Source organism: Mustela nivalis (genome assembly GCF_964662115.1).
Source record: "Mustela nivalis genome assembly, chromosome: 1".
Taxonomy (NCBI): Eukaryota; Metazoa; Chordata; class Mammalia; order Carnivora; family Mustelidae; genus Mustela; species Mustela nivalis.
Window position 1 is genome coordinate 129386314 of NC_139020.1, and position 23228 is coordinate 129409541.

At 39.0% G+C, this 23228-nt stretch overlaps 1 protein-coding gene across 5 annotated transcripts in view; it reads right to left on the reverse strand.

Moving 5' to 3' along the window:
- Positions 1 to 23228, reverse strand: part of COL6A6 (collagen type VI alpha 6 chain) — a 144825-nt gene that overhangs the window by 112681 nt on the left and 8916 nt on the right. For all 5 annotated transcript variants that reach the window (XR_014299073.1, XM_082684218.1, XM_082684219.1 and 2 more), the window contains one exon: positions 1536 to 1634. Coding sequence is in view for 4 of the 5 variants with exons in the window: in XM_082684218.1 (XP_082540344.1) it covers positions 1536 to 1602 (67 nt within the window). In the remaining variant the exon portion in view is untranslated. The remainder of the gene's footprint in view (positions 1 to 1535; positions 1635 to 23228) is intronic.

The window sequence follows — 23228 nt, forward strand, 5'->3', positions numbered from 1 at the left end:
GGTTTTAGTTCCTATTAAAAACATAATTTTTATATAGGGATATAGGATTCATTGAACTTTTAAGTCTTCATTCAATGTCAGGTTCAATGTTAGCTATATAGAATTAGATTTTTATGTGATAGGGAATCACTGGGTTTAAGCACAAAATGTTGTTTACTAGTGATCTGCTGGTTTGAATTCAGAGTTCTCACCACTTTGGTAGAAGATCCATTTCCTGTCTGGGGAAGGGAAGGAAAGGTCTATTTGATGGTGCAGATTTAAGAAAATATGGTGAAATTGAACAAAGAACAGGAGTCCTGACTTTGTTATCAGGTAACTCCACCTGCTCTGTCAAACTATTTAACATACTTGGGCCTCTGGTTCCTCACCTTTAAAATGAGTGGATTCAACTAGGAAATATCTACAGTCCTTCCTCACTCAGATTCTGATGAGCTGAAGTGGTTACCAGATAAATTCTAATCAAATTAAAATAACTTCATCCTCTTCCTGTCTACAATTGCTAGGAAACCAGCATAGGCACCACCCCCCACCATGTGATTCTGTTCCCTTGACAGCAATCTGACCAAGGCACAGAGGATAATATTCTTTCCTAGCTTCTGAAGAACCTACTTTCAACTAGTTTGAGACTCCTTGGATGACCATATAGCCAGCAGTGAATTGAGGGGAAGAAATAAGTGGGGGTGAATTAACATTGTCTTCCAAGAGAAGGCTGGAACCCCTATGAGGATTGTCAAGGGAGCCCTGTCCAGGATGGCTTGACTTGTGACCAAAAGTGACCTTTCTATTCATGAATAAACCCCACACCTCACATGGAGAAAGGAAATGTGGACAACTAGCACACGAGATAGATTCAGGTTCCGATACGAGCCGACATCATGTCTGAACCATGGGACAGTGAGCAAAAAGCTCTGCTTCTCTTTAAAAAGCTTATCAAGCATAGTGAGATAGCAAAGGAAGAGGCTTACAGAACAATGTCTAGTTTCTCCCTTCAGAAGGTCGTGACTTGCTTCCAAGGTCAGAGTCCTTGAGAAAGCGGTGAAAGCCAATATAGCTGGCCTTGGACATGAAGTGGCCTGTATGAGAACTCACCACATAGAGGTGGGAGGGGCAGTGAAGGGTACACCAGTATTTTGACTTCTTGTCCACCAGGCAAAGATTACTGACAGACAGTAGACAGCAATGGAGCTTTCTCTAAAGAGCAAGAGCTCTTTCTTTACAATAAGCAAACAGTTTAAACTGGAGCAGAATCTGGATACTTAACTAAGACAATGTTTTGGCACAAATGAGCTAGGAATAGACATGCCAAATTTCCTAGGCCTGACTCTAATATTAAGAGATGCAAACTCCCAACAGACCTAAAAGGGGTTGAAATTAAGGACAAATAACAGCTCTCATATCATATCTGGAATAAGGTCCAGAAACAAATGATCTATAAAGAAAAAGAGGTTGACATCAAAAAGAAATTGAGCTACCATCCACACCTTTACAAAACTTGGTGAAAATAATTCTCCTCTTTTTTTTTTTTTTAAACTTACCGGGATCTTTGCTCATAGAGACATGGGAACAAATAATTATAAGGAACAAAATCAGCAGCATTTTCATAATATGACCTAAAAAAATCTCCAGCTTGAAATCTGAAAGACAAAAACATAAACACCTAAAATTGTTGTGGATATTATTTTGGAATAAAGTCCTACACTTAAGAGCACACAAAATTTTATAGCAAACTGGATGCAATAGAAGGCATAGAATCTCTGAGTTTCTGATTTGTGAAGTACCTTGGGGGAAAAGATCCACAAACATTTACACAATCATATAAATTTTTCCTGGTCTAAGATCCTGTAGAAACATGAAATTTTGGATTGTCAATGGCGATAGCCAAATATATTCTAGTTCCAACAACATTTCATGTCTCTATTAGTCATTTTCCATGTACCCTAGTGTTACCCTGGGTCCACTCACTGCCAAGACAATTCAGAGTTCACAGCTGGGACACAGTCTAAGACTTGACTTGTAATGAACATGTAGGTGTGTTTCATATTTGAGCAGTATGTATTTTTAGATGTGGTCAAAACTCCTTGTTTTTCTCCTTTTCCTAAACAATTAAAAAGCTAACCATTTCTCTTTATCCCTAAATTTGAGGGAAGACATAAAAGTAGTGCCCTCCATTTTCCATCTCAATATCTTGATCCTCCCAAATGACCCATTTTGCGCAATCTTGCTTCCAAGTACCTAAAACTGTGTGAGGCAAGGGTTTTCCAATTCCACTTTGACCTAAAGCATTTTTGGCCCCCTAGAATTATTCATTTCATAGAATTAAATAAAATATTAAAGATACTGAAAATAAATATGTTCATGAAGCAGGATGGGTTCATTCATTCATTCATCCACTCAGTGAAAAATCAATTGATCCATATTAATGAACTAGTATCTGTTTCTTGCTGAATTCTTACCAAAACATGAATTTGCAATGTTATATAGGGATGTCTCACTCCTAGTGCTTAGTACTAGCAGTGAGGCTAGTCAGGCAGACTTATAGGGCTTAGTACTTCATCCCTTCAGAAAAGGGACCTGTGCCATTCAAAATTCCATCCCCATTGCCTCACCTATTCCATCATCCCTCTGACATTCTGGAATTTGGAACTCTGCTGTATTCCTTCATAAGCCTAGATGATATAAACTTTTCAGGCTGTAAGTCAATTTATCAATCCTATTCCGAGGTAATCAATGAACTGGAAGTGGCTCATAAGAGGTTGCTTTTAGTTCAACCCTTTTATTTTAGAGGAATGTTAGTCCTAACATGGGTTGCCCAAAATGAAAACCAAGTTGTAATATCTGCACATTTTCTACCAATGCGTGTAACAACAAATTCCAACATTTGTTGAGCCTTTACTCTGTGTCATGCCCTGCGCTAACTGCTTTACATTTGTTCTCTTGTTCGATATTGATAACAAACCTAGTACCAGGTGATATTACTCTTATTTTACAGATAAGGAAATAGATTTATAAGGGAGAAGTAAGCAACCAACTCAATCACATTGATAAAATGGGCCACAGTTGGGTGTACAGCCCACATAAGATCTGTCCTTACAAATTCTGTTACCCTGCATCCCAATCTCAACATTGTGAACACAAAAAGTGTCTCCAGCTTTCTTTCCAAAAGTTAAAACCTGGATAGAAAAGCGAGGATTAGGAAAGGCCACAATAATCCCAATGCAACAAGAAGCATCTGGAAATTTCCCCATGCAGAAAGATGATCAATACCAGTGATACAATAAAATTTGAGTTCTTTGGAATGGCATCTTGTGATAATAATTTTCTTGCACCCTTTAAATGGAATCCCACATCTGGTGTGGTATAAGGCTATATAGTGTAGAATCCCACATGTAAAAGGTTCTCTTAAAATGCATGTGCCACGTTTTGTGTATACAGTAAGACGAGTAGTGGGCTAAGCCTCCAAGCTCATGCTTAGTAGGCTTGGGATCATTTTGACCACACCAAAACATGGATGAACTGCCTATAATCTCTTTGTTGTTCTGCTCCCAATCATGGCCAGGATTTACATACATCTTAAAATATCTGGGTATTTTAAAAACAATTAAAAAAAAACCCTGAAGACATGAGGGGAGAATAAATGAGATATTTACTTAAAGTAACAACGTAAATTTAAATTCACTGTACACTCCATCTTAACAGTGAGATTGATTGTTATAGAAATTCTCTCAAAGGTACAGTTCTCTTTAATCTAAATTTTGTTGTAATTCATTTATTCTGAATCAAATAGGCTGAAGCCAATCTACTTCTTCTGGAAATTACATGCTTAAAAAAAGCTTTAAAAAATCTGGATCACTGTAAACTTTCTGTTGAGAAGGTAGAATGTTTCTAATTTAAACCACAGCTGCAAAAGCAACATAGCCACCAAACCCTTGGCTTCAAACCCAGAATGTTTAGAACTTGTGCAACACCTCTCTTGAGGCTATGAAGAACAAGGGGTTTCAGGGAGTCCTCTGCCCCATGCAAGCCAATTCATAATCTAGGACATGTCTTCAAAAAAAAAAAAATTAACTGCCCAGAAGGGATACTAAAAAGACTTCAGCAAAATTAAGGTAAATGCCAAGTTTTCCTTTAAAATGAGCATGCAAGATACATCATTTCCAAGCATATGGATTTTATTTTTCTTCAGAAACAAGAATTTTGTCAACTGTTGCACTGTAAGAAAAAAATACTGGGTCTTTGCTGCAAAGTTGAGGATAAGTTGTCATTTGCTTATTTATCCCCATGCCCCCATCTCTTCCACCATTTCCCATTCTTGAGCTGTACTAGTTCTCAGAAGTCAAAAGGTGGAAAGAAAACTATCCAAAGAGAGACAACGTCCATGCTGAAATGTTACAGCACATATCCTTGGCACACAACAGGAACAAATAAACAGTGAATCGATGATGGTAAGCACTACAAAACACACATGCAGTCTTGGGGCAAGCAAGCTGCATAGTTTTACTGATGTCATGTTTTTCCCAACTGCAGTTTCTAGAATCACAAAGAGAGGCTGCGTAGACTGATGATATTGAACAAGGTCATTAGGATCTCCCATTTTGTAAAATGAACACTCGTGTGTGGAGGAATGCTTGGTTCAGTGGAAAGAGCACAGGGTAGAAAGTCTCATGACCTGGGTTTCACTCTGTTCCTCAGCGATGGTGTCACTGGACACCCCCACCCCCCTCACTTCTGTGGATTCCTAACCTGAAGCACAAGAGATTACATCCTCTAAATTCCAACTGTCACACACTGACAGTTCTTTGATCTAATAAATAGTACTAGAAGAAAAAAAAAGTGACCAGTTAAGCCAAGGAGAGAGTGAAATATCAAGCACATGTTCTGAAACAGTCTTAGGAGGAAAGTGCCCCTCAGACAATAACAGGTCTTGTGTTACAGGGACTACAACAGCAAGAGAAGGAGCCGGTCTCAGTTATTGACCCCTTCTGGGTCAGAAACTGTTGGAATCCTTCCAGACCCAAGGACATCCACTTAAGGGGATGAAAATTTCAATAAGGCAAACCTTATTTTATCTGTCTGGGAATTATATGCTCTGCTTAAAAATTAGGAAAATACAGAATAAATCCAAAATAAACCTGGAATACTAAAATACTAAAAATTTGAGCAGAAATCAGCAAACTAAAAGACAAAGATAAAAGGAAATCATATTGAAATACCCACCTCACAAAAGAAAGAAGAGACACAGATAATTACATGAATGAAAAAGGAGACATAACTATAGATAAGATGGAGACTGAAAAAGTTGAAGCAGTATGGTGAGTGCTGTGCTGTGAAGTGTGTAAACCTGGCGATTCACAGACCTGTACCCCTGGGGATAAAAATATATTATATGTTTATAAAAAATAAAAAATTAAAAAAAATATTCACAGAAAACTCGAAGCCTACATGATTTTATTGGCAAGTTCCAAACTTTCAAGAAACACATCATTTGAATCTTCTACAAATTCTTTCAGAGACCAAAAAACAAGAAATAGTAGCCATTTCCCATTTCCCTTTTGGGGGACCTATAAAATCTTGATATGTAAACTAGCCAAGGACAGTATGAGAAAAGCATATTAAACGCCCATTTTACTAATGAATATAAATATCAACAATAGTCAAATTATGGAAAGAGCCCAGAGGTCCATCAATGGATAAGTGGATAAAGAAGATGTGGTATATATACACATGGAATATTACTCAGCCATCAAAAAGAATGAAATCTTGCCATTTGTACTGACATGGAGAGAGCTAGAGAGTATTATGCTAAGTGAAATAATCAGTCAGAGGAACGCATATACCATATGATTTCACTCATATATGGGATTTAAGAAACAAATAGATGAACATACAGGGAGAGAAAGAGGCAAACCAGAAAACAGACTTTTTTTTTAAATTTTATTTTTTTATTAACATATAATGTATTATTAGCCCCAGGGGTATAGGTCTGTGAATTGCCAGGTTTACACACATCACAGCACTCACCATAGCACTTACCTTCCCCAATGTCCATAACCCAACCACCCTCTCCCTCCCCCACCGCCAGCAACCCTCAGTTTGTTTTGTGAGATTAAGAGTCTTTTATGGTTTGTCTTCCTCCCGATCTCATCTTTTTTCATTTCTTCCTTTCCTACCTGCCAAACTCCCCATGTTGCCTCTCAACTTCCTCATATCAGGGAAATCATATAATTGTGTTTCTCTGATTAACTTATTTTGCTAAGTGTAATACCCTCTAGTTCCATCCACGTCATCGCAAAGGCAAGATTTCCTCTCTTTTGATGACTGCATAGTATTCCATTGTGTGTGTGTGTGTGTCCATTCATCTGTGGATGGACATCTAGGTTTTTTCCATAGTTTGGCTATTGTGGACATTGCTGCTATAAACATTTGGATGCACGTGCCTCTTCAGATCACTACATTTGTATCTTTAGGGTAAATACCCAGTAGTGTGATTGCTGGGTTGTAGGGTAGCTCTATTTTCAACTTTCTGAGGAACCTCCACGCTGCAGAAAACAGACTCTTAAGTAGACAACAAACTGAGAGTTACTGGAGGTGAGGGGCTAGGGAGATGGCCTAAATGGATGATGGGGATTAAGGAGGGCACTTGTGATGAGCACTGGGTGTTGTATGGACGTGATCAATCACTAGATTCTACACCTGAAACTAATGTCACACTGTGCATTAACTACTGGAATTTAAATAAAAACTTGAAAAAGTAAATAAATATAAAAAATCCTAAATGAAACATTAGCAAATCAACCCCCTCAGTATAAAAAAAAAGAGAGAATATGCCATTACCAAGTTGGATTTAGCTCAGAAATACAAGGATTACATTTAAAAGATACAATCTAACTATGTAAATCTAAATACATATTTAAAAACACAAGAATACAGCTTATATTGATAGACTAATAGAAATAAAAAGTAAATACAAAAGAAAAACCACTCCAATTTATGCTTTTAAGAAAAACCTCTCTAACAAACCAGGAATAGAAGCAAACAATCTGACAAAGGATGTATTTTAAACATCTACAGTATATATCATCTTAACAGAGATATTATAGAAGTATTCTTTGTTTAAAGTAAAATTGAAGTATAATTTACAGTGTTATTTTAGGCTCAGGTTTACAATATAATGATTCCACAATTCTATACATTACTCAGTGCTCATCAATACGTATACTCTTAATCCCCTTTATTTCACCCATTCTTCTCCCACCTTCCCTCTGGCAGTCACCAGTTTTTCCTCTGTATTTAAGAGTCTGTTTTTTATCTTTTGTTTGATTGGTTTCTTAAGTTCCACACATGAGTGAAATCATATGGAACATGTATTTTTCTGACTTGTTTCATTTAGCATGAATACCCTCTAAGTCCATCCATGTTGTTGCAAATGGCAAGATCTCATATTTTTTATGGTTAATATTCCATTGTAAATATACATACCACATCTTATTTATCAATCTATGGATAGAAATTTTGTTGCCCCCATATCTTGGCTACTGTAAATAATGCTGCAATAAACACAGGGGGGCATATGTTTTTTTAAATTAGTGTTCTCATTTTTAAAAAAGATTTATTTATTTGAGAGAGAAAGAGAAAGAGAGAAAGAGCATATGGAAAGGGCAGAGGGAGATAATATCCAAGCAGACTCCAGCTGAACACAGAGCCTGATGTAAAGCTCGGTCTCATAACCCATGTGATTAGGACCTGAGCTGAAATCAAGAGTCAGACGCTTAACCACTGACCACCCAAGCACCCCGCAGTGTTTTCATTTTAATTTGGGTAAATGCCCAGCAGTGGAATTGCTGGATCCTATGGTAATTCTATTTTTAATTTTTGGGGGAACCTCCATACTGTCTTCCACTGAGGTTGCCCCAATTTGCACTCCCACCAAAAGTGCACCATAAAACTCCTAGAAGAAAACATAGGCAATAAATTTTTGAGGTAGCTGCAAAAACATTTTTGTAGATAGAGCTCCTCAGGCAAGAGAAACAAAGGCAAAATTAAACTATTGGAGCCATACCAAAATAAAAAGATTTTGCACAGAAAAGGAAACTAACAAAATGACAAGACCGCCTACTGAGTGGGAAAAGATATTTGCAAATGATGCATCTCGTAAGAGGTTAATAACCAAGTATATAAAGAACTTATACAACTCAACACTGAAAGACTCCAAATGATCAGATTAAAAAATGGGCAGAAGACCCAAATAGACACTTCCATACAGATGGCCAACAGACACATGAAAAGATGCTCGTCACTTAACATCAGAGAAACACAAATCAAAACCAAAATGAGCTATCACCTCACACTAGTCAGAATGGCTAAAATAAAAAAGACAAATAATAAGTGTTGGTGGTGATGTGGAAAAAAAGGAACCCTCATGACTGTTGGTGAAAAGTACCCTCTTTAAAATGAGGAACCAGAAAAGGTGGTCCTCTTTTACTCCTAAGTTCTAGCAAAATTAAATGCACAAGAATTGAAAAAAAAAAAAAAAAGAACAAGGACACATAAAATTGTCATTGTTTACAAGTGGCGTGACTTTTTAAATCCATAGCTAAATTATTAAAAATAGCAAATATTTTAGGTCTCTTCATATAACATCAAGATATAAAAATCAATTGCATTTCTATATATCCACAATAACTAGAAAATTTAAGTCTTTTCATAAAAGTCAAGTTAACATAGCATCAACACAGGGGCGCTTGGGTGGAGGAGTCAGTTAAGCAACCAATTCTTGGTTTCAGCTCAGGTCATGATCTCATGGATTGTGGGACTGAGCTCTGCATTGGGCTTCCCACTCAGAAGGGTGTCTACTTGAAGATTCTCCCCTCTGCCCCTCCTCCCACTCTTTTTTTCTCAAATGATAAATATTTTAAAAAATTGCATCAACATATCAAATATCAAGAAAAACATTAAAACACATAAAAGATCTATAGCAAAATTTATAAAACTTTACTGAAGGATGATGTGACCAAAATAACAAGATAGTAATGAGGTCAACTCTCTATAATCTCTTCAAGAAGATAGAAGCAGAGTAATTCCTAACTTGTTTTATGAAACTAGCATTGCCCTAATACCAAAACCTAATAAACACATTATAAGAAAACAAGAGACCAATATCTCTCATGAACACAGATGTGAAAATCTGTAACAAAATATTAGCAAATCCAATCCAACAATGTATGAAAAGAATTATATACACCATGGCCAAATGTCTTTCATTACAGTTTGCAAGTCTGGCTCAACATGTGAAAATCAATGACTGTAATCCATCACATCAACAGTCTAAAGAAGAAAAATGACATGATCATGTCAACAGATACAGAGAAATCATTGAATAAAATTTAACACCCATTCATGATAAAAACACTCAGTATATTAGGAATAGAGGGAAATTTCCTCAACTTGATAAATAATACTACAAAAAACATATAGCTAACATCATACTTAATGGTGAGAAACTCAAACCTTTTTTTTTTTTAAAGATTTTATTTATTTATTTGACACAGAGAGATCACTAGTAGATGGAGAGGCAGGCAAAGAGAGAGAGAGAGAGAGGTAGAGGGAAGCAGGCTCCCTGCTGAGCAGAGAGCCCAATGTGGGACTTGATCCCAGGACCCTGAGACCATGACCTGAGCTGAAGGCAGCAACTGGTTATTCACACCCACACACACACACACACACACACACACCCCAACCCCTAGACACAGACCTTACATCCTTCACAAAATGTAACTAAGACAACGGCAAGAGAATGAGAAGACAGGTCACACAGACTAGTAGAAAATATTTGCAAAAGACACATCTGATAGATGACTGTGGCCCAAAATATACAAAGGACTCTTAAAACAATAAAACAAACAGCCCAATTAAAAATGGACCAAAGAGCCTTAACAGACACCTCAAAGAACATTCATAGGTAATAAATAAGCACATGAAAAACTGCCCACATCAAATGTCATCAAAGAATTGCAAATGAAAACAACTAGATACCACTGCACACCTATGAGAATGGCCAATATCCAAAACACTGACACTACCAAATGCTGGCAAGATGAAGAGCAGCAGGAACTCTCACAAACTGCTCGTGGGAATGCAAAATGGCATAGCTACTTTAGACGACAGTTTGGTGGCTTCTGACAAAACTAAACATACACTTATCTAAAGACCTACCACTTGTGCTCCAGCGTATCTACTCAAAGGAGTTAAAGACTTCTGTCCACACGAAAAGGTACACATGGATATTAATGTCAGCTTTATTCCTAATTCCCCAAACCTGGAAGTAGCCAAGATGTCCTTCATCAGGTGGACAGATAAATAAACCCGGACAGCCAGACAATGGAATTATTCAGAGCTAAAAAGAAATGTGCTATCAAGTCATGAAATACATAGATGAAGGTTAGATACTCCTTACTGAGTAAAAGAAGCCAATCTCTTAAAGGTTAAATACGGTATGATTCCAACTATATAATATCCTGGAAAAGGCCAAGCTATGGAGACAGAAAAAGATGACTGATTTCCAGGAGTTAGGGGAGAAGGAGGAGTAAATAGACATGGCACAGAAGATTTCTACTCTGTATGATACTATAATGGTGGACACATGTCATTATAAATCTGTCGGAACCCCATAGAATGTATAACACCAAGAATGAACCATAATGTAGACTTTGGTTAGTGATGATTTATCAGTGTAGATTCATCAGTTGTAACAAATGTACCAGCCACGTAGGGGATGTTGATAATGGTAGAGGAGATGCACATGTGGGGCCTGCGGGTATATGGAAAATCTCTGTACCTTCTGCGCAATTTTGCTGTGAACCTAAAACTGCTCTAAAAAAAAAGTTGATTAAAAAAAGTAAAGGAATAATAAACATGAGATGCAGGATAGAGGTTGCATAGATATAGGAGGCAGGGGGATGGGACTGGGAGGAAACATTATAGATAGGTTATTGTTAATATTCCATTTTTCATATGGGCAGAGTATCACGGGCTTATTAGTAGTAAATAAACAAATAAATAGAAAGTCTTACAAGGACCTATGGATGACGGTGTCCAATGAACTAAGGGTTAGGATTAATCCAATTCTGTGTACCTGAGATCCAGTAGATGTATAGAAAAATTAAAAATTGATTAAATACAGTTAAAAGGAAGAAAAAAAGATCAGGTAATTAAGCCAAGAACCTAATGACACATTGACAGCAGATTTGGAACAGTTACAGGGAGAAATCTATCCCCCTGTGATTGTCCTCTGTGGCAAGTTCTGTATTATTGGGATGGGGAACAGTGAAGCAAAAGAATATTTTGACCAAAAGACTTTTCACGAGTTCAGAACTCTCCCAGCATCCTGTAGGACCCAATTAAAGGAACTCAAATAAAATTTCACCCGTGATAAGTCACCTAACATAATCATGATTCTAATAGTGACATCTCTAGCTGTTCAGCAAAATTTGTGTTGCCCCTTCTGCATTGCAGAGTTGTACTTTGCCATGTCTGAAAACTGGGGATGACCTGTCCCAGACCCCTTGCAAGGGCTAAATGATGGTATTCAGGCCAGGAGAACACAAGGGGAAACAACATCACCCAGTTCCCAGCCAGGCCTTATACCTCCCTTAGGTTTGCTCTCCTATTTCTCTCTCCCTTCCAGTTGGCTGGAATGGAGACAACCTCAAAGAACAAATGTTGACAATGGCAGAACTGCTCTCAGCCTGGGAACCCCATGACTGTGTAGAAAGGGGCTGCCCCATGAATATGTTGACATGCCAACTTCCGTTAAATCACAGAAAATGTAAATTACTATGGTGTTTTCCAGTATAGATCATTGGGTTTATTTGCTACAGAATTTAAAGTCACTCAAACGAAGAAAGCTCCCAACACTTGCAATGGTAGGATAGCGCAAAATAGGGGCAGGAAAGCATTTGTGATCAGGGCATAGGAAAATTTGTGAGGCACAAGCGGAATCACTCCACCAATAATTACTGTGAGGTCACACCGGACTTAAATGATCCGGTTTTAGGCTGTGTTGTCTCGTGGTCAAACTCACAGGGTTCTGGCATCAGACTACCTAATTAAAATCCTGCTTGTGGGGCTCACCAACTGAGGGACAATGCAAGTAATGTAATCACTTTATGTCTATCTCTCATCTATAAAAAGTGTTAGCGCCCACATCCACTTCAAGGTACTGCTGTGGGGGTTACACGGACTGATGATATGCCTACAGGGGTTGGCGGAGCTCTTGCCTTGCTGTAGATATTAAAGTAATGATAGCAGTCATTTTTATTCTTGTTATTGCCATCTTTACAATGGGACGGCTTGTGAGGAGAGCAATCTAGAAAACACCTGGAAAGGAACTCTATTCACTCCCTGTCCTCAAGTTCAGGTATAGGTACAACAATGTACAGGTGTCTGTGTCTCTCCATGACCAAAGTCTCCCCAAATCCTGTGAGGTAGGTAGGAATTATTATTATTATTATTATTATTATTATTATTATTATTATTATTATTGTTATTCCTATTTCACAACAGAAACATCTGAAGCTTAGCAAGGTTGAGCCTCTCCCCAAGCCACACCAGTCTTGAGGTTCTCAGGCCGGGACTTTTACCACTACATTATATTGCTTTTCTTGACGCAAAGCCCTGCATGCTATCCAGTTCTCTGAGAATGAAGGAATTTTATCTTATGTGTTAGAATGCATCAGATAATCTATGTTTATAAGTTGTTTTTTTTTTTTAAACTGGAAATTGTTTCTTCAAGTTGAATATTCATTGCTGTGAACTGCTCTTTACAACAGATCCTGTTAAGTCTGAATAGAGGTTTCGCACCTCCAAATTGCTGTTTTTCCCTGTCCGGCTGAAGCTACAAAAGGGCAGCCATACTGACACAATTCACAAAAGCCAACAATGACATCAGCTAGTCTGAGATCTGTCCAGCAATACCCAGAAGGACGAGGGAGGTAATGAGATATGTTGGGTCATTGATAAAATATTTCTTCACTGCGGCCAAATCAAAAGCGTACACAGCTTAGGATGGCCGGAAGTAGAAATTAGGTCTAAATGGTTCCCTTCAATATCCTGGCTGTTAAGCCCAATGCAGATTTTTGACAAGTATCTACTAATTGTTGACCTCTTTAAGTTTCAGGCTTAAAAAAGCACAAAGCAACTGAAGAGATTCAGACACAGAATAGCATTCTAAACTTGGCATGGATTTTCTTTATCAGCTTTGAAAAATAATAGATACCTTTGGAAAATATTCTGACTTGCATTAAGCAAAGTAAGTAACTCATAACATCCCTGGTCTGATGGACTGTAATGGGGGGAGGACATCCAGAAAGAATAAGAAAGGCAAATACTTAACAGAGTACTTACTGTGCTCCAAGCACTGTTCTAAGGGCTACACCGATTCCTCCAGATAACCCAGGGAGTATCAATAAATACTACTCATTTTATAGAGGAGATTGAGTCAGAGGACTAAATAGCTGGCCAAAAGTCACACAGCTCTTAATTAATAGAAGTGGAATAGAACTAACCAAATGTGAATATAGTGTCCCCAACTATTTGCCTACACTGAGGGACGCAGACCTCAATCTAAGTGTTGAGCTGTAACAAACACACTAAATAAGTAACATGCATGATTTAACAGTTAATTGTTGACTCTGCCATCTCAGTAAAAAAGCTGCCCAGGCTAGAAATGTAGGAATTATCATGAGTTCCTCAGTTTCATACCCCTAAGCAATAAATATATTTATTTTAAGACCTAGATCTCAGATCCTGCCATGACTCAGCACTTTGACTTCCACCCTTCCACTTTGACAGCAACCTCTCACCTGGATTTTAGCAAAATCTTCCTAATTGGACTTCCTGCTTCTACTCTCTCCCAACTACCAATCCTTCCAGAGTGCTCTAAGTCAAAAAAGGAGGTATTATCACATATCTACTCAACATTCCTTACCTTGTCCATCCAGGCCCTACATGCTCTGGTTCTACAAATCCACTGACCTCACTGCCTCATCTCCCTCTCCCCCACCCCACTCCAGCTTTACTCATCTGGCTATTCCTTGAACAGGACAAGCTTGCCCTACCTCAAAGTAGAACATTTGCATTTTCTGCTTCTGTGCTTTGCTTAGATGTTTGCTTAAACATCAGATACTCCTTAGACTTTTGGCTAGCATCCTCTTCAAAAATAATTTTCCCTTATATACCTTCCCCCATCCCCATTATAATATTGACTGTGGAAAAAATAAATTTGGGGTGTTTTTAAAATAAAGTGTAACTAAATATTTGACCACAATATGGAAGGGGGAAGGAGGCTATTATTCAAGAAAAGCATAGATATTTACTAAGGTTAAACTCTGATAATAAGCAACTAGACCACTAAACCCAACAGAAAAATGGACAAGGGCTATGAGCAGGCAGTTCACAGCAGAGGTAATCTGAATGGTCCACAGACAAATGAAAAGATCCTTAACCTTACCCATGACAGGGAAATGCATATTAAAACAATAAAAAGTATGTGTGGGGGGTGGGAGGTTGGGGGAACCAGGCGGTGGGTATTATAGAGGGCACGGATTGCATGGAGCACTGGGTGCGGTGCAAAAACAATGAATACTGTTAAGCTGAAAAGAAATAAAAAATTAAAAAAAAATAAAATGTCATTTCCCTAGGAAACTAGAAAAAAATTAAAGAGACCGACAATATTAAGTGTTGACAGGTTATATGAAAATTAGAGCTCATGTACATGGCTGGTGGGAATATAATTTAATACACTCACTTTGGAAAGCAATTTAGCAATCATCTAGTAAAATTAAACATGACCTAGAAATTTCATTTAAAGCGAATGCCCTAGGGAGCCTGTGGGCCTCATGGGTTAAGTGTCTGCCTTCCGCTCAGGTCATGATCCCAGGGAATGGGACTGAGCCAGCATCTGGCTCCCCATTCAGTGGAGAACCTGCTCCTGCTTCTCCCTTTCCCTCCCCCTCCCCCTGCTTGTGCTCATGAGTATGCTCTGTCAAATAAATAAATAAAATCTTAAAAAAATAAAGTGAATGCCCTAGAGAAACTCTGGTACATGTACACAAGAAGATTTCTATGAATGTTTGTAAAAACTGCAAATCATTCAAATGTTTGTGAGGAGAAAAAGAGAGTAATTAAGCTGGGGCATACTCACACATGAAAATCGTTTTTGGGTGTTAAATAACTTAGTTCTAGATAGGCCTTAATAGGAATAAATCTTAAAACAGAGGGAGAGCACTAGTTGTAGGTTGGTGTGACTTATTCACAGCAGAACTCTTATTCCAGGATGAAAGGATCACCTAGGAAGTCCTGGAAGTAGTATGATGCCATCCATGTGAAATGACTAAAACAGACCAAAATACAATTTGTATTATTATATTAAACAGTTATTAAAGCAAAGCTGGGGATAACACAAAACTACTTAAGAACTACGGTTCTTAAGACAGAATGGAAAGAGGAAGACAAAATGGTAAATAGGATCTGGGAGAGGGATCAAGTGGGCTTCAACCCTATGTATCATATTTTATTGAACAAATTCTGAAACAAACCTTGGGTGATGGTAAATGTTAAATCTGGGTAGATTTATTATTTATTATTTTTTCTAGTTGTATATTTCATGAATAAGGAAGAAAAAAGAATGCTAAACAATATAATGCAAGAAGTCAGAAGGAACCAACCTAGGATCTTGAAAAGGGAGTTTCCTTGTCTTTGAAAACGAACCTGGTAAGGAAATTAAGTATCCCAAAATAATGACCAGAAGAATTTCTATTTTCATTTCAATATATGTCCTTAAAACAAAACAAAAACAAAAAAACCTCCTAAGATGTTAAGGACACAAAAGGATCATTGACAGAGTTAAGAAACTGTACTCGTTAGAAAATGTGGTAGATTAAATATGGCCATGAATTCTTTGCTACTGCTTCCACTGAGAAGGGAATCTAATTCCCTCACTTTGGAGCTGGGTTGTCTTATGACTTACTCAATCAATAGAATGTGGTACAAGCAATGTCTTGAGACTTTTAACATTATGTCATAAGAAGACTTGTGACACCCAGGCTCGTGAAACTCTTGGAGCATGAGAAGCAGCAACCAATCATCAGGAAAGAATTTCCACTATTCTGGGACTGCCATGTTATGAAGTCCAGCTAGTCCCATGAAGGGGTTATGTGGGGAGAAGAGAGAGAGAGAGATGCTTCACCAGACCTTATACGATCCAGCCATCCATTCCAAGTACCAGATATGGGATTGAAAAAGCTTTCTGGTCACTCCAGCCCCAGCCACCACCTGACTGAGACCTTGAGCAAGAACTGCCCAGTATAGACCAGTCAACCCACACATAACCGTTGAGATGTAAATTATCCTTACACCACTATGTTTCGGAATGGTTTGTTTTGCAAAATTAGATAATCAGTACAGAGAAGAAGGTCCAGTCTTAGTTTTTTTGAAATGCCGAGTTTGAGATGTCCACATGGCATGGAGGTGGAGACATTCTGCAGACAGATGGACACATAGTATTGTGGCTTTAGTGATCATCTTCATACTCATGAGTACGGTCACGTGCTTTGGTTCCACAGTGCATTGGCCCTTAGGCATACAAATCCACCAAACACATATATGGACCTCATGAACTCAGTCTGATGGGGGGGAAGGGATGCAGATCTGTGCTATGATGAGTAAGTCCAGAGGACTACAGGGACTCAGAAAAGAAGCCTCTCAATGCCTTGGGAGGGAAGGGGGCAAAGGGGTGAAGAAAGGATTTTTCTGGAAAAAGACTGCTTCAGCTAGTTCTGAAGGACAGGATCTTGATCTTAAGCATGAGTGCTCCCTAAGGAACTAAAGATGTTGACAATAAGGGTAGTGGAGTTATTGATGAGTGCCATCATTTCCAGGAACTTGAGACCAATAACTAGGCAAATTGCATTGCCTTGGCAACTGCCCCACTAGGTAATTTCTATATTAATCTCTGAAGGACACAGAAAGAACCCTGCCTACATTACTTTAAAAGCTATCAGAAAAAGAATATAAATTAAAACAAAATGCAAAATGCAGTATGCAAATTAATGTACTTGTTTGTTCATTTAACATTTTCCAAGGTCATATTTCATACTAAACCCCCCGTATTGGTTATTCTCTTACAAAAAAGATATAAAAGCCATGGTTTTGCTTTTTCAGGGGTGGGGGGAAGCCTTTATTTTTATAGTTTAAAAAGTGCTTGGACCACTCTCTGAGACACAACTATTCCCATTTTTATAGCTATTAATACTGAAATGTAGTAAGATTAAGTAATTACCCCAAGGTCACTAACTGGCAAACAGCAGGATTTGGACTCAAAATTATCTACTCCTTTTATGAGGGCTGCCCCTTGCTTTGAGGAGGTTCAGTGTAAGTGGGCGAAACATAGTACCCATACGTAGAGATGTGAAAAGACCACTGGAAAACTGTGATCGAGTGAAAAGGGTACAAGGGAAAAATACCTCTCGAAGTGGGGCTGAAGGATGGAGAACTAGGAGGCCACATTTGGTGGCAGTGGGTTTTGAGCTAGATTTTGTGTCAACTGATAAACTGCTTTTGCTAAGGAAGGGGAAAATGTGTGGGCCATACAGGTAACAGTGCCGTGCTGGTTTAATGGTAGTGAACTAGAGAGAAATGGCTCCTGCATTTTCACAGGTATTTATACCTGTGGTTCTCGACTAGAGATTTTGTTCTCAGAGGACATTTGGTAATGTCTGAAAAGATTTTTTGTTTTTCCTACGGGGGGATGGGGGCAGTGCTATGGCCATCTAGTGGGATGGTGTTAAACATCCTACAACACACACGACAGTCCTCCACAACAAAGAATTATCTTAACCAAAATACCAATAGCTGGAAAACTATACAGGTTGAGAAATTCTGACCTACACATCTTTACCACATTGTATTAGGGCTTTCAAGAGAAATAGGACCAATAGGGTGTGTGTGATACATAGAGAGCACAGATGTGTGTCTTTCAATGGAGAGAGAAAGACTCGGCTCATGTGAGATGAGAACTGATAAGTGAAGTCTTGAGGGCGAGCTGAAAATTCTAGCAGAAGTGGATGTCACAGTTTTGAGTGGGAGGACAATCTTCTCTAGAGACTTGGGAGCCTCAGTATTGCTTTGTAAAGTCTTCAACTGATTTGGATGAGGCTACTCAAATTATGGAGGATAAGATCCTGTATCTGAAGTCCATTGATTTCGATGTTAGTCATTTCTTTACAATCTCTTTACAGTAACATCTTGATTGGCCTTTAGCCAAAAAGCTGGGCACCAGAGCCTTGCCAGGTTGACACATATAATTAATCATCACACACATTCAACTTTAGAAATCCTATGAGGCAAAGATTTTATCCTTGTTTTAAAGATAAAGGAAGTACAAAAAAGAGCTACAGATGGCCATGTGTCTCTTGTTGAAAGATGTTCAATACCACTCATCAGAAAAATTCAAATCAAAACCAGAATGAGATATCACCTCCCACCTGTCGAAATGGCTAGACTCAAAAAGACAAGAAACAAGTGTTGGTGAGGATGTGGAGGAAAAGGAACTCTCGTGCACTACTGGTGGGAAAGCAAACTGGAGCAGCCACTATGGAAAGTAGTGTGGAGATTCTGAAAACAATTAAAAATAGAAGTGCCATATGATCCAGTCATTCCTCTATTAGGTATTGATCCAAAGAATACAAATTTGAAAAGATACATGTATCTCTATGTTTATTAGAACATTATTTACAATAGCCAAGATATGGAAGCAGCCCAAGTGTTCATCCACAGATAAATGAATGAAGAAGATGTGGTATATACATATGATGGAATACTACTCAGCCATAAAAAAGAATGACATCTTACCATTTGGGACTACGTGGATGGACTTAAAGGGCATTATGCTAAGTGAAATAAGTCAAAGACAAATATCACAAGATTTCCCTTCTATGTGGAATCTATAAAAGCAAAAACAAAAAGTAGAAACAGATCCATGAATACAGAGAACAAACCAATGGCAACCAGAGGGGCAGAAGAGGGAGACACAGGCATTCAGTTACGAAATTAATGAGTCACTGGAATAAAAGGCACAGCATAGGAAGTATAGTCACGGATACTGTAACAGCGTTGTATGGTGACACATGGTGGTACAGTTATGGGGAGCATAACATACAGAGTCGTGAGATTACTATATTGTACCCCTGAAATTAATGTAGCATTTTGTGCCTACTAAACTTCCATAAAAAATACATATATATGTAAAGAAAAAAAATAAAGATGAAGGAAGTAAATTCAGAAAAGTTAAGGAATGTTCCTATATTTGCACAGCCTAATACTGCCAACAGTTAACATACTCAGAGCATTCCCGGTGAGCAGGTGTTGTGCTAACAGCTGTTGTTAATCCAGGGAAGGTGATACTATTTTTATTGCCTCCATTTTATAGAGGAGAACAGAGAGACACAGAAAGGCAAGGTACATTTCCTGGACCAAACAATTTTTAAGCAACAGAGGCAGGATTTGAAGCCAGGCAGCCTGCCTAACCTGTGGCCCTCACCCCGAATTGCCCAGAGGACGAATTGAAACAAACTGTGGGGCCCTGGGACTGAGTCAGTAAATCTGGGATGGACCCAAAGATGTGCATTTCTGACAATCTCCCAGGTGATGTTAATGTGACCTGCCTGGAGACCTGCTTAGGATCACCTAGGCGGCTTTTCAACTCTTCCCATGCCTTGGGTCCATCCCCAGGCATCTTAATTTTATTGACCCAGAATAGGGGCCTCACGGATATTTTCTGAAACTCAGGTGATTCGAAGGTACGCTCAGGGTTAAGAACTGATCCCACCTTCTCCTATGGCAGGGGCCAGCGAACTACCCCCATCAAATCAAATCTGACTCTGTTTTGCTAAACCCAGTTTTACTGGAACAGTCACACCCATACCATACATTTACCTGTTTTCTATGGCTGCTTTTACATTACAGTGACACAGTGGAATAGGCACAGCAGAGACAGTGTGGCCCACAAAGTCTAAATTGTGTCTTCTCTCTTTCTCTCTACAGAAAAACTTTGCCCACCTTGGTCCTGCACTGTTGCTACACAGGGTGTGGTTCCGGGCTGAGCATCTTCAGCATGGCTGGGAGCTGGTTGGAAACACTGAATCCCAGCTTTAGTGAATTAGTCTTGAATCCCAGGTGTAGTGAATTAGTCTGCAGTGGAAGAAGGTTCCCAGGCAGTCTGTGTGCACAGCAAAGTTTGAGAAGTCCTGTCCCTGCCGTCTGACTGCTGCCACCCTCTCCAGCCACTTTTTGCCCTGTACCCTTGGCTCCCACTCAGTCCTTATCCTCCGAGACTTCATTGCACTACCTGCTCAGAGAGGTCCTCTCCTGTCCTCATAAGTTAGATATCCTTTGCGATTTTTCTCTTGTGGCATCTTTTTTTTTTTTAAATATTTTATTTATTTATTTGACAGAGAGAGATCACAAGCAGGCAGAGAGGCAGGCAGAGAGAGAGGAGGAAGCAGGCTCCCCACCGAGCAGAGAGCCCGACTCGGGGCTCGATCCCAGGACTCTGAGATCACGACCCGAGCCAAAGGCAGCGGCTTAACCCACTGAGCCACCCAGGTGCCCCCATGGCATCTTTTTTATTTTTCTTCCTTGCACATCACCTCAAATCTGTGACTAAATATTCATTTGCGTGTTTATCCCATTAATGTCTGGCCCCCTCACTAGACTAGAAGCCTCAGGGGGGTGAAGCCTGCCTCCTGGACATGAGAGAGCGCTCTGGAAGGTACAAAGCACATTGAGTGCTGCTTTCAAGAAGGAATAATGAAAAGGGGAAAGGTAACTTGGAAGTAGCTTGATGGGAAAAACCAGAACCAATTACTATGCAGACCAGGGAGGGCACAACCTAGAAGGTCCTGCCGGATGAGCAACTAGCAGATTTAATTTCCTCTTTTTGTATTCCGGGGTTAAATATTAGTATTCAATCACACAGAAACACTCAAGTACTTCGGTAAACCTCTGCAGACCAAGGATCCAATTTTACCAGCTGCTCATTAAATGAAATATCCATATATATGTATCGGGAATTTAATTAGAAAGGCAGCAGTCCAAGGATGTGATCATTGCTTGAGAAAGTTACATTTCAGGCAGCTTTTCTCTTCCAAGAGGACCAAGGAAACTCTTAATTGCCTTCTATTCTTTTTTTCCCTATTAATCACAGCTTGCCTCAACCTATTTTTTTTTTTTTCCAAAATGCCCTTGGGGAGTGAACATTTTTGAATGGCTAACTTTTTAGATGGAGATTATGCACACCAGCTGCTCTTGTCTAAAGCTATAGTGTCTTTCAAAACAGAACACAAGCCAGATGGCTTAAGATGATCAACTTCAGGCCCTAGGCATAACATTCACTAATAGTGGGATAACATCAGTGGTTTTCCTGGAGAAGTAGACGAGCTCAAAGGAGGAAAGAAGAAATATCATAAACTCATTTTGCCCCCAAAGAGCCTCAAAGGTGATTAGAACATTGCTGGCTGCAACTGGTGGGTGTATGCCTAATATTTGAAGTACATTTTGGTAATCCCTCCCTCCCCAAATAAAAGGGCATGATGTTTGGAAGGAGTCCACTGCAAGAGGGAAAACAGCCTGAACGAGGAGTCTGGAGACATGGTTTCTGGTCCAAGCTGAGAAACCTTGGGCCATTCCTTTAACTTAACCTCATTTTGATACTCATTTTGCTCATCTTTAAAATAAGGTGGTTGTAGTATATTTACCTATCCATTAATTTATTTATAGTCATTGTGTTAGGCAGCAGGTGGCAATGAAAAGTAAAACCAGACATGGTCTTTGTCATCATAGATCTTATAGTCCGTTGAGGGACCGAGTTATTTTTTAAGGAATTATATCAAGTGTAAAATTACAACTACATTACATGCTATAAAGCAGAGATTTCTCTAAAAGACTCTAGAGCCAAACCATCAGTAAGTCTGGCCAACAGTACCTTCGAAATTCATTCCAGATCAAGCCACTTCTCATCACCTCCCACCATAGTCATGCTACCTTTGCTTCCTGCCCAGATTCCTATTCTTACACACTTCCATGCTTTGATTCCTGCCTTTCTTAATGTACTCTTCACACAGCAGTGAGAGTGATCTTTGAAGACCATACATGAGGCCAATTATCTCCCTGTTCAAAATTTCCAGTGAGTTTCCATCTGGCTTAAACTCCAATACCATACGTGTGTGGCCCATGGGCTCTCCATGATATTGGCCATAGCCCATGATTTCCAATCTTAACCTCTTCACTGTGATTCCTCCACTCCAGCCACACCAGTCTTCTTCCTTTTCTTGAATACACCAAAGTTGTCTCTGCTAGGAAATATCCTTTTCTTGCCCCCCGGACAGCCTCATTTTATTCCTGTGTTTTCTCAGGTCTCTGCCCAAATGTCACCCCTTAGAGATACCTCTCAACCACCCCATCAAAAACAACCCTCAACTTCCTTAGAGTCAGTCACTGATCACTTAAATAACTTTTTTCCCTGGTCTTTAATGCTACCTGGAAGTTATTTGTGGATATCTTTGTTGTTTATATCCTCCCTGGAGGAGGAAGTTGTCCATTTTGTTTTCCAACACCTAAAATAAGACTTATACATGAAAAGGTACTTAATGTATTTCTTGAATTATGTACTGTGATTACATATAATAAGGAGAGTTGATAACTCAGGAAAGTCTTCCTTAAGGGGCTGCTGTTTAAGCTAATATCTAGAGGAATGGTGAGAATTAAACTGCCTAAGAGGCTATGGTGTTCCAGAAGGGAGGAAACCTTGTGTGAAGGTCCTGTGGTAGGAAGGAAAACAGAGTGGTCAAGGAACCAAAGGAAGTCCAGTATGAATAGAGCACAGAGCAAAGCACGACACTTAATGAGGCTGGAAAAGAAGTGACCAATGTATGGCTTTGCAGGGTCTTTCAGTGATTTCTATCTTTATCTCAAAATCAGTGAGAAATCATTAAAGGCTCTTAACTGGGGGAAAGGGGAGGGGAGGAACCAAACAAAAAGAAATAGTCAAAGTGATTTAAAGACCCATTTTTGCTCTGAAATTCTAAGATTCTATGAAAAGTCTATCAGCAAAAAGTCAATTTCAGTGACACAGATTTGAGCAACTGAATTTTGTAGTTACTCAAATATCATCTCTTTGG